The sequence below is a fragment of the Cebus imitator genome, unplaced genomic scaffold (assembly GCF_001604975.1).
Source record: "Cebus imitator isolate Cc_AM_T3 unplaced genomic scaffold, Cebus_imitator-1.0 Scaffold75, whole genome shotgun sequence".
NCBI classification, from domain to species: Eukaryota; Metazoa; Chordata; class Mammalia; order Primates; family Cebidae; genus Cebus; species Cebus imitator.
Genome location: NW_016107390.1, coordinates 1071749 through 1086253, shown reverse-complemented (window position 1 = coordinate 1086253; position 14505 = coordinate 1071749). Strand labels below are relative to the sequence as shown.

The window sequence follows — 14505 nt, the reverse complement described above, 5'->3', positions numbered from 1 at the left end:
TTGCTCTTGTTGCCCAGGCTGGAGTGCAGTGGCATGATCTCGGCTCACCACAATATCCTCCTCCTGGGTTCAAGTGGTTCTCCTGCCTCAGCCTCCTGAGTAGCTGGGATTACAGGTGCCTGCCACCATGGCTGGCTAGTTTCTTGTATTTTTAGTAGAGACAGGGTTTCTCCATACTGGTCAGGCTGGTCTTGAATTCCCAACCTCAGGTGATCCATCTGCCACGGCTTCCCAAAGTACTGGGATTACAGGCGTGAGCCACCGTGCCCAGCCAATTTCACCCTTTTTATAAAGTTCAAAAATGAAGCTACTTAACGATAATATTCACATGTGATAAAACAAGAAAGGAGGGAGCTGAGGGAGAGAGAGAACATAAAATTCAAGATGATGTTACTTCCAAGGGGAGAATAGGAGAGGAACACCAACTAGTTCTTGGGTTGGACGGCAGTTTTATTAGTGTTATTCTATTTGAAAATAAAGTAATTGGTTTGAAATAAAATCTATAGGCAGCCCAGGCATGAATCAGTGATGTCAGCGGATCGTGAACTGAGGGTTATAATTAATCTAGTTTTTCACACTGAGGTCATTTTTACAATACAAATACCTGTCACTGATTATTTACCTGATAACATTTCCCAAATTGGTTAAACTTAAGTTAACTCGTGATCCTTCCCTCAGTCTGTCTCCTTCAGATCCTGAAGATTTCTGCCTCTTACTTCCTGCTAGATCCACCAAATTAATACTGGATCGTTTGCTCAGGTCTCTGTCTAGGAAAACCTGGAGAAAAGCACCACAGGTCAGGCTATAGTATTAGGGAGTGGCAGGCTGCATGGGCCATCACTCTCACTGACATGTTTAAGTGGTCCTTTCTTTTTTTTTGAGACTGAGTCTCTGTCACTGAGGCTGGAGTACAGTGGCATGATCTTGGCTCACTGCAACCTCCACCTCCCAGGTTCAAACGATTCTCCTGCCTCAGCCTCCCGAGTAGCTGGGACTACAGGTGCCTGCCACCACGCCCGGCTAATGTTTGTATTTACAGTAGAGATGAAGTTTCTATTTCCATTGCCAAGGTTTTTCTTGAACTCCTGACCTCAAGTGATCCACCTACCTCAGCCTCCCAAAATGCTGGGATTACAAGCATGAGCCATTGCACCTGGAGTTAAGTGGTTCTTTTAATTGCATTTCAGACTCAAGAAACATAAAATATGCAATATAAAATACTATTCTCAACAATGACATTTTACAAAAAAAAGTCTCAGTTTTCTCTTCCCAATTCTGTTAATCTCTTTTCCAATAAAACAATAGATACCAATTAGTACTCCATTATTTCTGTGACCAGTAAACTCTTAAAATATGAAACATTGTCAAATCTGCAACATAAGTAGCTGTTCAGGGCCGTGTGGCATATAGTGCTTTAGAATCCTACAGATTCCTTCGCTGGCTACATGACTATGCGCAAATGACTTACCTTTTCAGAGCTGCAACTCTCACAGTTGAAAACCAGTGATAGGAACACATTACTGAGCGCTCATGAGGGTTGATGACCACAGAGGTCATGCTTTAGCACATGCCTGGCATGCAATACCACGTGCTAATATTACTACTGACCCCAATATACACAGTATGGTGCTAACTCTCTTCACTCCTTTTTTTCTAGCTGATTTCTTCTCTTGCCCCTAAAATATCAAGTTAAAAAAATATCAGGGTAGGCCAGGCACAGTGGCTCACGCCTGTTATCCCAGCACTTTGGGAGGCCAAGGCGGGTGGATGACGAGGTCAAGAGATCGAGACCATCCTGGCCAACACGGTGAAACTCTGTCTCTACTAAAATACAAAAAATTAACTGTGAATGATGGCATCACCTGTAGTCCCAGCTACTCGGGAGGCTGAGGCAGGGGGATCACTTGAGGTGGAGGTTGCAGTGAGCCGAGATCGCGCCATTGCACTCCAGCCTATCGACAGAACAAAACAGCAGAGCAAACCATATATAAAGTTTATGGATTTTACTAACATCGTAAAATCAAGTGAGTAGTACTTAAAAGTTTACAGAGTTCCTTAAAACGCAGTATCTTATTCAAGCTCCCTGACATTACTGCAAGGAGAGCTTCTCATCTCATCTTACAAAAGAGGAAACTGAGGCTCAGATTTTCTTTTTTTTGAGACGGAGTTTTGCTCTGTCACCCAGGCTGGAGTGCAGTGGCGCAATCTCGGCTCACTGCAACCTCTACCTCCCAGGTTCAAGCCATTCTCCTGCCTCAGCCTCCTGAATAGCTGGGATTACAGGTGCCTGCCACCATGCCTGGCTAATTTTTTTTTTTTTTTTTTTTTGTATTTTTGGTAGAGACAGGGTTTCACCATGTTGGCCAGGCTGGTCTTGAACTCCTGATCTCAGGTGATCCAGCTGCCTCAGCCTCCCAAAGTGTTGGGGTTACAGGCTTGAGCCACTGTGCCCAGCCAAGTCTCAGAGATTATTTCCCAAAGTCGTAGAGCTAGTGAACAAGGGCACCAGACTTAAACATAGTCCCGTGTTTTCCCCTTACTCCTGCAGAGAACGGGATTCTTTTCACTGATTGCTTTTCTATTACTGGAACAATTACTTAGGGGACAGAGGTGGTAGGATCATAGCTAAATGTAACAGTGACCCAGGAATTTTGAATAACCATTCTAGATCAGATTGGTGGCAATGTAGAGATCACTCTCTGATGTCCACCAAGGGGTATGGAGGGTCAAAGTGGGCTCTAGTTGATCAAAGATTCGAGTTGTTGGAATGCTACATGCATTGCTTGGTTCCAAAGAACGTATCTTGGTGCATCTACACATGGCAAGGGTACTTCTATACCTGGCGGTCCTCAGGCTCGTGGGTCTGAAAGCTGATCTCACGTTGGTAATGCACAGACGTGCTGCCGATACAGCTCTCCAGGATAAACCACAGAGACACTCTCATACCTTCACAATATGCTCCTTGATCAAACTGGGGACAAAGCTTATTCCTCCAAGCACTGGAAATGTACTTGAGAGAAAACACCTTTGAGTCCTATGGGCGCCGTGGGGCTGATAGGCTCACTTAGGCTGGGTGGGGTGTGACTTGAGGTGGGAGGGAGGCAGGAGAAAGCACGCACATCCTCTCTTCCTGTTTCTGACCCTGTGTGCTGTGGTTGAAAGAGCCACCTTAATCCACAGGTCAAATCTGCAAGGATCCTGTATGCCTGCCAGCCCACTGTGCCATGGGGAACCTTCCTCAGAGCAGCCTTGTCTGGAGAGTGGGACAGCGGCGTCCACTCGGCTCTCACCTGCTTGAACTGGATGGTGATGACCATGTGGGACCGCCTGCTGCTGGCGTTCATGTTGGTCGAAGCCGTGGTCCTGACTTTTGTTCCTTGTTCCATCAGCCTTTCAATGTGGGCGTAGTTGTCACAGGGCACCGACTCAGGCCTTCCACATAGAAGCCCAGCTGTTGGTCTTCCCTTACTTTGAGCCCACCAGGTTTTTTGGTGCTGGACAGCAAATCTCGTATCTGTAGAAAAAAGAACAAATGATGTAAGTTTCAGGAAGGCAGGGGGTTTTGTTTACTTCTCTGCTATATCTCCGCCTATGCAGATGCTCAATAAATATTGAATTAATGGAAAAATTTCCATAGGTATTTCATAATTTAGCTAAGTAAGAAATTGGGAAATTGCAAGAAAAAGGATAGGGAAAACTGCTGTAATTAGTGAAGTCAGAAGGATGCTTTTTTTTTTTTGGAGACAGTCTCCCTCTGTCACCCAGGCTGGAGTGCAGTGGTGCTCCACCTCCCCGGTTCAAGCGATTCTCCTGCCTCAGCCTCCCAAGTAACTGGGATTACAGGTGTGCACCACCATGCTGGCTAATTTTTGTATTTTTAGCAGAAACAGGGATTCACCATGTGGGCCAGGCTGGTCTTGAACTCCTGATCTCAGGTGATCCGTTCATTTTAGCCTCTCAAAGTGCGGGGATTACAAGTGTGAGCCACCACGCCTGGCCAGTTTTTTTTTTTTTAAGTTAAAAATTGTCTTTTATAAATACAGTTTTATTGTCAAGTATATACCTAGACCACTCCAACCAGACTGTGAGTTCCCTAAAGGTGGGTGTCTTTTTACCAGTGGACCCTCACAGTTCCTGATGCCGCACACGTGGCGATGCTCATTGCATGCACAGCGCAGCTGGAACTGGGCTAACAAATGCCACTTAGTTCACTGCGCCCAGGGGGCCGGAGGAACTGCCTCTGCAGCATGACAAGACATGTGAGTAGGTATCCACAGCAGTCTGTCTATAAATTGGTGGTTCTGAAGTTTTTGCACTTGAACACATTGTTCTTTTATTAACATAAGTGTTCGCCTAGCAATCTTCTTAACTCTATTTCATTAGCAACTCCTTGGTGGATAAAATAAAAATAACCACCATAGCCTCTTTCTAAATTCTGTTTTGCAATGTAATAAAGTCTTATTTTACTGAGAACAGTGATAAATAATAAAAATAATTAGAAGTTAGTCATGCTCAAAGTACCTAATATATGCAGTAGACACATTTGCCTAGGTTAAGTCATGGCACAAGAAATACCACTACCCTGAGATCTCTACTTCCAAAGGAAACTTATTCAGTGTAAACAGTATTCGTGGCCGGGTGTGGTGGCTCACACCCATAATCCAAGCACATTGGGAGGCCGAGGCGGGCAGATCATTTGAGGTCAGGAGTTCAAGAGCAGTCTGGTTCACATGGTGAAACCCCTTCTCTACTAAAAATATACAAAAATTAGGTGGGCATGGTGCTGGGCACCTATAGTCCCAGCTACTCAGGAGGCTGAGGCAGGAGAATCACTTGAACCCAGGAGGTGGAGGTTGCAGTGAGCCAAGATTGTACCACTGCACTCCAGCCTGGGCGACGGTAAGATTCCATCCCCAAAAACCAAACCAACACACACAAAAAACCCCAGTATTTGCAACAGCCTCACGAAACCAGAGAATCCGGGTAATTCTTTGTATTTTATTATGGGAGGTTTGTGTGATGCCATGCTCACACCAGGGACTTAGGGGAATTCCCATTTCCTTCGCCCTCAAAAAAGCCACTGCTGAGAAGGCAAACTAGCGTGATGCTGCGGTCCTGGGAGAGCCCGTGCGGTCTGTGCTATCAGCTGCACCGTGACCTGGGCTGAGGAGCAGACCTAGGCTCTTAGTCCTGGTTCCGCCTCCAGCATGTGAGGCCTTTGGAAAGTCTCTGACATTACCAGCTTTCTCCTTCTAGGAGGACAGATTAAACGGTCTCTCAGCTCTCCCCTAGCTCGAGCGTCTGTGGCTTCAATTCCTAGAGTCCAGGCAAGATGGCAGATTGAAGCTTGGGGAAGCAAAATTAGGATAGCAGACCTACAGTGCTGGAGAAAAAATATCAAAATGGGGACAACTTCTGCCTTAGCTAGCAAGCCTTTCTGTAATTCCCCTGAGTGATAGAGATGATAGGAAGTGGCATCTCAGACTGAAGATATGACTGAATAAGACTTATCCGAAAAAAGGCATAAGTTTCTCAGGACGGAATGGAAGTACAGAGACATGGACACAGGGGCAGTGCTGGCAGCAGGAGTGTCGATGGGCGCAGTGGCTCATGCCTGTAATCCTTTGGGAGGCTGAGGCAGGAAGATTACCTGAGGCCAGGAGTTCAAGACCAGCCTGGGCAGCATAGTGATGCCCCATTTGCACAATTTTTTTTTTTAATTAGCTGGGTAGGCTGGGCATGGTGGCTCACATCTGTAATCCACTTTAGGAGGCCAAGGCGGGCAGATCATGAGGTCAGGAGATGGAGATCAGCCTAGCTAACATGGTGAAACCCCGTCTCTACTAAAAATACAAAAAATGAGCTGGGCGTGGTGGCAGGTGCCTATAATCCCAGCTACTCGGGAGGCTGAGGCAGGAGAATCGCTGGAACCCAGGAGGTGGAGGTTGTGGTGAGCTGAGACTGCACCACAGCACTCTAGCCTGGGCAGCAGAGCAAGACTCAATCTCAAAAAAAATTAGCTGGGCATGGTAGTGTGCACCTGTAGCACCAGCTGCTTGGAGGCTGAGGCAGGAGGAGACTCAAGCCCAGGAGTTGAAGGTTACTGGAGGTTATGACCGTGCCACTGCCCTCCAGCCTGGGCAACAGAGACCTTGTTTCAAAAAGGAAAGAAAGGGAAGAAAAGATGGTCACAACCTTGCCCCTCACCTGGGCTGTCACGAGTGCCTTCTGGCCCTGCCCCTCTGCTCTGTGTGGCACTCCTTCAAGTCCAGCTTCTCTGCTGCTGGAGGAACTTCTAAAACCCCCTCTGAGGATCTGACTCCCCTGTTTGGAATCCCTGCTTGGTTCTCCATTGCCTGCTCATTAAAGGCATTTCCTAACCGTCTTTGGCTTCCTCCCGGGATGCTCCCCCAGCCCTCAGCGGCCACACATCCCACTCCCAGCACACAGGGTACTCGCCCGTCCCAGTGCCAGCTCTGACATTAATGATTTAAAATACCCGTCCCGCTGCCTAATGTGCCGCTGTTTGCGCCTTGCACCCTCACTTCTCTGCCTCCCCAGACTCAGAAGCTCTTTCAAGGTCCAGCCTAGCTCCTCTGTGGACAGCACGCAGCAGCACAGGGAGTATTGGCGCCACCCCCTCTTCCAGCCTGGCTTCTGTGCCGCTCCTGCAGTGCACACAACACTGTGGAACTTTCTGGAGTGACTGCTGCCTCTTCCACTACGCTTCTCCAGGGCGGGAAACATGTCTTAGGTTTTATTAATCCTCAGAATCTAGCATTATGTCTAACATTGAGGATATTTAACAGACCTTATTTGACTGACTGCTGAAATAACTGATGGAAAAGGGAGTACTTAGGATGCCCGATTGCCTTACTTTAGAGATAGGAAGCAGAATTCCAGTGAGATGATCGTCATGAGCAGGGGTCAGTAGGGAGTATAATCAGACGTCCTTCCCCATGTTCTTCCCTGTAAGAGCCTGGGAGTATAGGGAATTCGATGCAGGGCTTTGCATAGTTTCTGGGGCTCTACTATAACTAGTAGCATATGGTCTCTGCCCATAAGAAACCTACAATTGTAGGTACACTTGTGAATTGATCCATTCAGCCAACATCTAGGAAGCACCCATTCTAGATTAAATATTGCATTGAGTCCTGCAGATGGAAAGCTATTCAAAAGGAAATAATTATTTGAAAATCATCACGTACAACTATGTAAATACAATTTTACAGCACAGTATACTAAGTGCAAGGGAAAAGGGCAGAATTGAAAAAAATTGCTGAATATCTAGCTTTGGATATGCACTGTGTTACAAATTTTAAAATGTAGTACCTCTTCTGATGTCATGTCTTATTTTAAGTTCTCCTTATGAAAATGCAAACTGAGCTCTGGGATAAAATGAGTTTGCAAAGTCACACAGCTAGTAAACAGGAGAGCTGGCTGCAAAGTCACACAGCTAGTAAACGGGAGAGCTGGCTGCAATGTCACACAGCTAGTAAACGGGAGAGCTGGCTGTGAAACTCCCTCTTCCAACTCTCCAGGAGCAGGTGAGCCACAGCTTGGGAGCCAGGCTCAGTCCACTGCCTGCTTTTGAGTGACCCTTGAGCGATGAGTGTTTTTTGTATTCTTTTTTTTTTTTTGAGACGGAGTCTCGCTCTGTGGCCCAGGCTGGAGTGTAGTGGCATGATCTTGGCTCACTGCAACCTCCGCCTCACAGGTTGATCCTCCTGCCTCAGCCTTCAGAGTAGCTGGGATTACAGGCGTGTGCCACCAAGTCTGGCTAATTTTTGTATTTTTAGTAGAGAAAGGTTTCACCATATTGGGCAGGATGGTCTCAAACTCCTGACCTTGTGATCCATCTGCCTCGGCCTCCCAAAGTGCTGGGATTACAGGCGTGAGCCACCGCGCCTGGCTGTTGTTCACATTCTTAAATGGCTTAAACAAAAGTAATATTTTATGACATACGAAAATGATGTAAAATTCAAATTATAAGTAACATTTCGTTGGTACACACTCAGTTGCGCCTTCTCATGTGTCATCTGCGGCTTCTGTTGAACTGCAACAGCAGAGTCGAGGCTGTAGCACAGACAGCGTGGGCCCAAGGCCTCCACTACTTACTACCCGCCCTCAGCAGGTAACATTTGCCAATCCCCGTGCAGCGTCATGCCAGCTGAAGCCACCTGCCTCAGACAGAGCGAGCTGCTGACCTGGAGCTGCAGCTTCAACTTGAGCGGTTTCTTTAACAGCAGAGAAAGGATCGATGCGGGAAGGAGGACGGGAAGTTCAGTGTGTGACGAGGAAGGGACGCAGATGAAGCTGGAGAGGCAGGTGGGCTGGGCCGTCCCGGCCAGGCCAGGCTTTACTGGCAGGACAGGTGCCTGCGAGCCCCAGAGGGTTACTGAGTGGCAGAGTTACCCAGGTTTGCATGTCATGAAACGTCTCTCCTACCTGTTCATTGTAAATTTCCAGCATGCTGAACGTGACCTGTGTGGAGGAGAGCACACAAAGTCAACATCCTCTTGAAACCGTTGTTTCTGGGAAGAGAAGTGATAGGGAAATAACATAAAAGTTGAACAAAGGGGAAAACAAATGTTAAATGAAGTCAGGCTCTGTTTCAGTGTGCAGTGTAAGGGTCTCAAATCATCATACAGGGGAAGTTTTTACTCTAATTAAAAGATACAGGCCGGGTGCCGTGGGAGGCCAAGGCAGGCGGATCACCCGAGGTCAGGAGTTCGAGACCAGCCTGGTTGACATGGTGAAACCCCACCTCCACTAAAAATACAAAAATTAGCCGGGTGTGGTGGCACATACCTATAGTCCCAGCTACTCGGGAGGCTGAGGCAGGAGAGTCACTTGAACCTGGGAGGCGGAGGTTGCAGTGAGCCGAGATCACACCACTGCACTCCAGCCTGGGCAACAGAGCGAGCCTCCAACTCAATAAAAATAATAATAATAATACAAGACAGTAGTATATGTGTTTCAGTTTTGACTGGGGACAGAAAAAAAAGGTGGTTCTTTCATGTTCACACCCCAGCCTGAACATATGTAGGGAGACGCGTCCATGCCCTCTCCTGCTGGCCAAGCTGATGCCTCCTCAGCAGGACTGGGGGACTCCAGATGGCTCTAGTCTAGAGGGAAGGCCTTCAGTCCTGCCATCTTCCCACCTCCCCCACGAACAAGCTGGCGTGTGTGTTAGTCACCCTGCTGTAAGCCTTGCCAGTCCGGCCTTGCAGCCTCAGAGCTTCCCATTAGCTTCTGTGTGTCTCCTGTTTTTTATGTTTATTTTCCATTATGCAATATATCTGTGTAAGGGTGTCTCATGTTTAAAAATGAACAACAGACCGAAGGCTAACAGACAAGGAAAGCCTCCAGTATGAGAGAGGGATCAAAACAAACAAATAGAAGGAACTCGGAAAACAGACAGAGGGAGAAAAAAAGGAAATGTTTTCTTTTTTCTTTTCTTTCCTTTCTTTTTTTTTTTTTTTTTTTTTTGACAAGGTCCTTCTCTGTCTCCCAGGCTGGAGTGCAGTAGTATGATCTCAACTACTGTAGCCTCAACCCCTGGGCTCAAGCGATTCTCCTGCCTCAGCCTCCTGAGTAGCTGGGACTACAGGCGCACACCAGCACACCCAGCCAACTTTTGTATTTTTAGTAGAGACAGGGTTTTGCCATCTTGCCCAGGCTGGTCTTAAACTCCTTGCCTCAAGTGGTCTGCCCCCCTCGTCCTCTCTAAGTGCTGGGATTATAGGCACGAACCACCATTCCCAGTCTAGAAATATTTTTTTAAAGCCCTAGAAGTTATAGCCTTAAAGAGAAAGAATTATACCCATGGAAAAAAAGAGGATTTTATTTAAAGGAGCAACCAGAGAATAAAAGGAAGTGTGTGAATTAAATTTATGAATGACAGCCAAAATAAAAATGTGGGAGAGCTATAATATCATTGAGGGACTCTATTGGAATGCAGAATAAAAAAGATCAATGGTGGCTCACACTTGGAATTCCAGCTACTTGAGAGGCTGGCACCCGGAGGATCCCTTGAGCCCAGGATTTTGAGACAAGCCTGGGCAACAGAGGGAGACTCCATCTCTTTAAAAAAGAAAAGTTTGTAAAGGATAATAAAATTAGAGCATTAGTCCAAGAGGCCCAAAATCCAATTCGTACAAATTTCAGAAAGAAAAAACAAGAAACACAGGAGATAAAATAATAAAAGAAATAATGTAAGAGACGTTTTCCAGAATGGAAGCACAGGAATCTCCAGATTGAAGAAGGTCCAGCATGATAAATGAAAAAAGACTCATTCAGATATCGGAACGTCAGGGATAATGAGAAGACCCTGAAGGCTGCAAGAGAGGAACTGACCATCAAAAAAGGTCACATGCAAAGAACTGGGGGTCAGAACAGTAGCCAACTTCTCAGTGACAACACTACAGCTTAAAAGGTAATGGAGGCCTTCAATATTCTCAGAGACCTAGACATTCTATTCCAGGTAAATGTCAATCAAGTGTGGAGGTTGGAAAGTTGTGCAAAGGAAGCAAAAGATGTCCTCTGGATGCACTTTTCCTGAGGAAATTGCAGCAAGAAGAGAGTACATCAAGAAAGAAGAATGCATTGGATCCAGGAGTCAGGGGAGCCAACAGGGATGAATGCTGAAGTCCAGCTCCAGAGTGACAGTGTTGAGGTAGCCCTGCAGAGACAGGGCTCCAAACTGTGCTAATGCCATCAAGACAACTGTAATGAGAGAGCTGAGGAGTCCTGCTGGAGGAGACCCAAAAAATCATGGAACCAGGACGTTTGAGTGTATGGAAAATATTGCCAATAGACGTGTAACAGTGATTTGGAGCACTCAGAAAGATTTATAGAAAAGTAAACATAATTAAAATGGCAATTGGCCAGATGCGGTGGTTCATGCCTGGAATCCCAGCACTTTGGGAGGCCAAGGTGGGTGGATCATCTGAGGTCAGGAGTTCGAGACCAGCCTGACCCCAACATGGTAAAACCCCGTGTGTACTAAAAATACTACATTAGCTGGGCCTGGTGATGCATGCCTGTAATCCCAGCTACTTGGGAGGCTGAGGCGGGAGAATTGCTTGCACCTGGGAGGTGGAGGTTACAGTGCACTGAGATGGCGCCACTGCCCTCCAACCTGGGCAACAAGAGCGAAACTCCATCTCAAAAAAAAATAAAGGCAATGAAAAATTCCAACAAAGCCAGTGCAGTGGCTCACGCCTGTAATTCCAGCACTTTGGGAGGCTGAGGTGGGTAGACCGCAAGGTCAGGGGTTCAAGATCAGCCTGACCAACATGGTGAAATCCCATCTCTACTAAAGAATAATTACTTGAACTCAGGAGGCAGAGGTTGCAGTGAGCCAAGATCATGCCACTGCATTCCAGCCTGGGCAAAAGAGCGAGGCTCCATCTAAAATAATAAATAATTCCAAGAAAAACTAAATGTAGAAAGGACGTATGCATTATTTGGTGCAGCAGTGAACAATACTCGTGCAGTTAAAATGTTAATAATTAAATCCTGAGGCAGAAACTGTTAAGAAAAAAAAATGCTAACAATTATTGATTTAACCAAATGTTACAATAAGCATTGTCCTAAACGCAGGGGGTAGGTGGGGGAAAAGTTGTGGTTGGGGGCGCTGGTGTGCCAGAGTTAAATTCTCTTCTACCACGGCGGGAAGGCAGTAGATAATTGTCCAGAATTGCTTTTGTAGAAGAGAAAAACCAACATTATTCTAAAATATGGATTCAGCTACCAGGACAAACAGTGAAAAGGTTGAAGAAAGTAACTGAGAATACAGGAAAGGGGGAGACGCTGGGCAGAGGGCCGGTGGTTTCCATTAAAGCCTTTCAGAATAATTTGAAGTTTCTTTGACAGCTTTACTGAGATATAATTCACATGCCACATAATTCATCAACTTAAAATGTTCCATCCAATGGTCTTTAGCATATTCACAGAGCTAAATACCAGGTGTTCAGCTATCAACAACCTAAATTCAGAAAGTTTGTCCCCAACAAAAGAACAACTGTGACTTCCCTTCCTCCATCCTCCCCCACAACACCCAGCCCAAGGCAGCCGCCAGGTTATTTTCTATCTCTATAGATTTGCTTATTCTGGAAATTTCATTCAAATGGAATCATACAGTGTGTGGTCTTTCCTATCTGGCTTCTTTTACTTTGAATAATGTGTTCGAGGTTTGTTCACGTTGTAATGTGTTAGAATTTCATTCATTTTTAAGGCTGAATAATCTGTTGTAAGAACAGACCACATTTTATTCAAATGCTCATCAGCAGATGGATATTTGAGTTGTCTGTACTTCTTGGCTATTGTAAATATGCTGCTATGGAATATTCATGTACAAGTGTTTGTGTGGACATATTCTTTCTCTTGGCTGAGTTTTTAAACTGTACTTGTATTCCTTTAAAAATATTTGAATTAAAAATTGGAGGCTGGGCCCAGTGGCTCATGCCTGTAATCACAGAGCTTCCGGAGGCCGAGGAGGAGGGACTGCTTGACGTCAGGAGTTTGAGATCAGCCTGGGCAACATAGCAAGACCTCATCTCTGTAAAATATAAATATATAAATATAAATGAATAAACATTCAAAAGGTACGGAAATGTTAATGGTAGTTAGGTGATGATATTATAAACATATAATTCTCTAACTTGAACACATTACCATTAACATCACAAGAATAAGATAGAAAATAATGCACTACTGAGTTTTCCTAACACTGCCTTCAATGGTCCTACCATTTTAAGAAAGCAGAAACATAAACTACGCTTACAGGCATTTGTTGCTATTTCCCTGTCTTGTTTCAAAGCTAATAATGTTAATGGTACACTCCATAATGTCACCAACCTTCAGTGAATCTAAAATTCGGTCTTGAGTCTTCTATGCTAGGGCAAGTAAGAGGCTATGCTCTGTGTAAAAAACAACTTAGAAACAAAGTTAAGATTCTTCAGAAAGAAAGACAAGTCTGTTAGAACTAGAATGGAGCCACAGCCTTGGCTGAAGAGGGCGGCAAAGGGAGCCACGGACTTGAGCTGGCTAAGGTGTCATTTTACAAACCAAATCATCATAATATCCAATAAGAATCCCTTGTTAGTGTTAGCAGTTAAGGTGTCTGCTTCTAGAATGTTAGACCAGAAGTGCCTTTTCTTGGATTTGCCTCTATATAACCAGAAAAATCCAACATCTTATTAAGCTGCAACATGATTTTATAGTCATATAAACGTTTCGGTATGAAAAACAAACATTTCCCTAAAATAGAGATGCTGAGAATTTCCATCTGGGGAAAGGGTCCAAAATGAAAAATACAATCCTTTAAAGAAGGGGTTCTAGAATACATACCTCATGTTCTTGATTAAAGAAGGGATTCTGGCTGGGCGCAGTGGCTCATGCCTGTAATCCCAGCACTTCGGGAGGCCGAGGCAGGCGGATCACAAGGTTAGGAGTTCCAGACCATCCTGGCCAACCTGGATGGCCTCTACTGAAAATACAAAAATTAACTGGGCTTGGTGGGGCGTGCCTGTAATTCCAGATACTCAGGAGGCTGAGGCAGGAGAATCACTTGTTACCTGCGAGATGCAGGTTGCAACCGTGAGCCGAGATCGTTCCACTGCACTCCAGCTTGGGTGACAGAGCGAGACTCCGACTCAAAAAAAAAAAAAAAAAGAAGAATGAGTTCTAGAATACATACCTTGCACTCTTGATTAAAGAAAGGCTTCTGGAATACACACCTCGTGCTGTTGGTTAAAGAAACCTTCTGGAATAAACACCTCATGCTCTTGGTTAAAGAAAGCTTCTAGAATACACACCTCGTGCTGTTGATTTCTTCCCTGGTTCTCAATTGCTTGAAAGAGCTCTTCGCACACAGTTGGAATAATACCTTTGTTTGCACCAAATCCAATCATGGAATAGCTTTTCCCAGATCCAGTCTGGCCATAGGCCAGGAGAGTAGCATTATAGCCTTACCAAGCACAGTCCAGAATCCCTCTGCCAAGATCGTGGAAGACGTCTCTCTGGAAAAGATCACAGGCACATGTTTAGCACAGTCCAGTGGCCTGCAGAGACTTTCCCTACTTTCTCAGTCCTCTTAAAACCCGATGTGACCTGCTTGATATACAACTCAAATGCTGGCCTAGAACAGGCGGAGTAAAACTGAAAACAAAAAAAGGGATTTGTCGGTTTGGAAAACACTGATCATTTACGTTCATGGATTGCATCGGGTTCATCCTGAACTAGCCAGAACCCATTAGTCGTGAATTCATGTTCTTTACAGCCTTGCGGAAACATGGGCCAGGTCTTTAACATTCAGCAATTAGACAAAAATGTCAAGGCACAGAAACCAGTCAAAGCATTTTCTACTGCTTTATTCTTTAACCCAAACAATAGCATCACAATATAGCCACACAAATTTTAGTCCTTTGCTGGTGAGTGCTCTTCTTTTTCTACTTTTTCCAGTGGTATTGGAACACACACACACACACACACACACAC

At 45.4% G+C, this 14505-nt stretch overlaps 1 protein-coding gene across 1 annotated transcript in view; it reads right to left on the bottom strand.

Annotated features, from left to right (window-relative positions):
• LOC108306871 (kinesin-like protein KIF28P) overlaps positions 1-14505 on the bottom strand; it is a 77601-nt gene that overhangs the window by 36359 nt on the left and 26737 nt on the right. Inside the window, 5 exon segments of the mRNA XM_017531962.2 lie at positions 623-777; positions 3291-3427; positions 3430-3514; positions 8449-8484; positions 13824-14027. Coding sequence (XP_017387451.1) covers positions 623-777; positions 3291-3427; positions 3430-3514; positions 8449-8484; positions 13824-14027 — 617 coding nt within the window.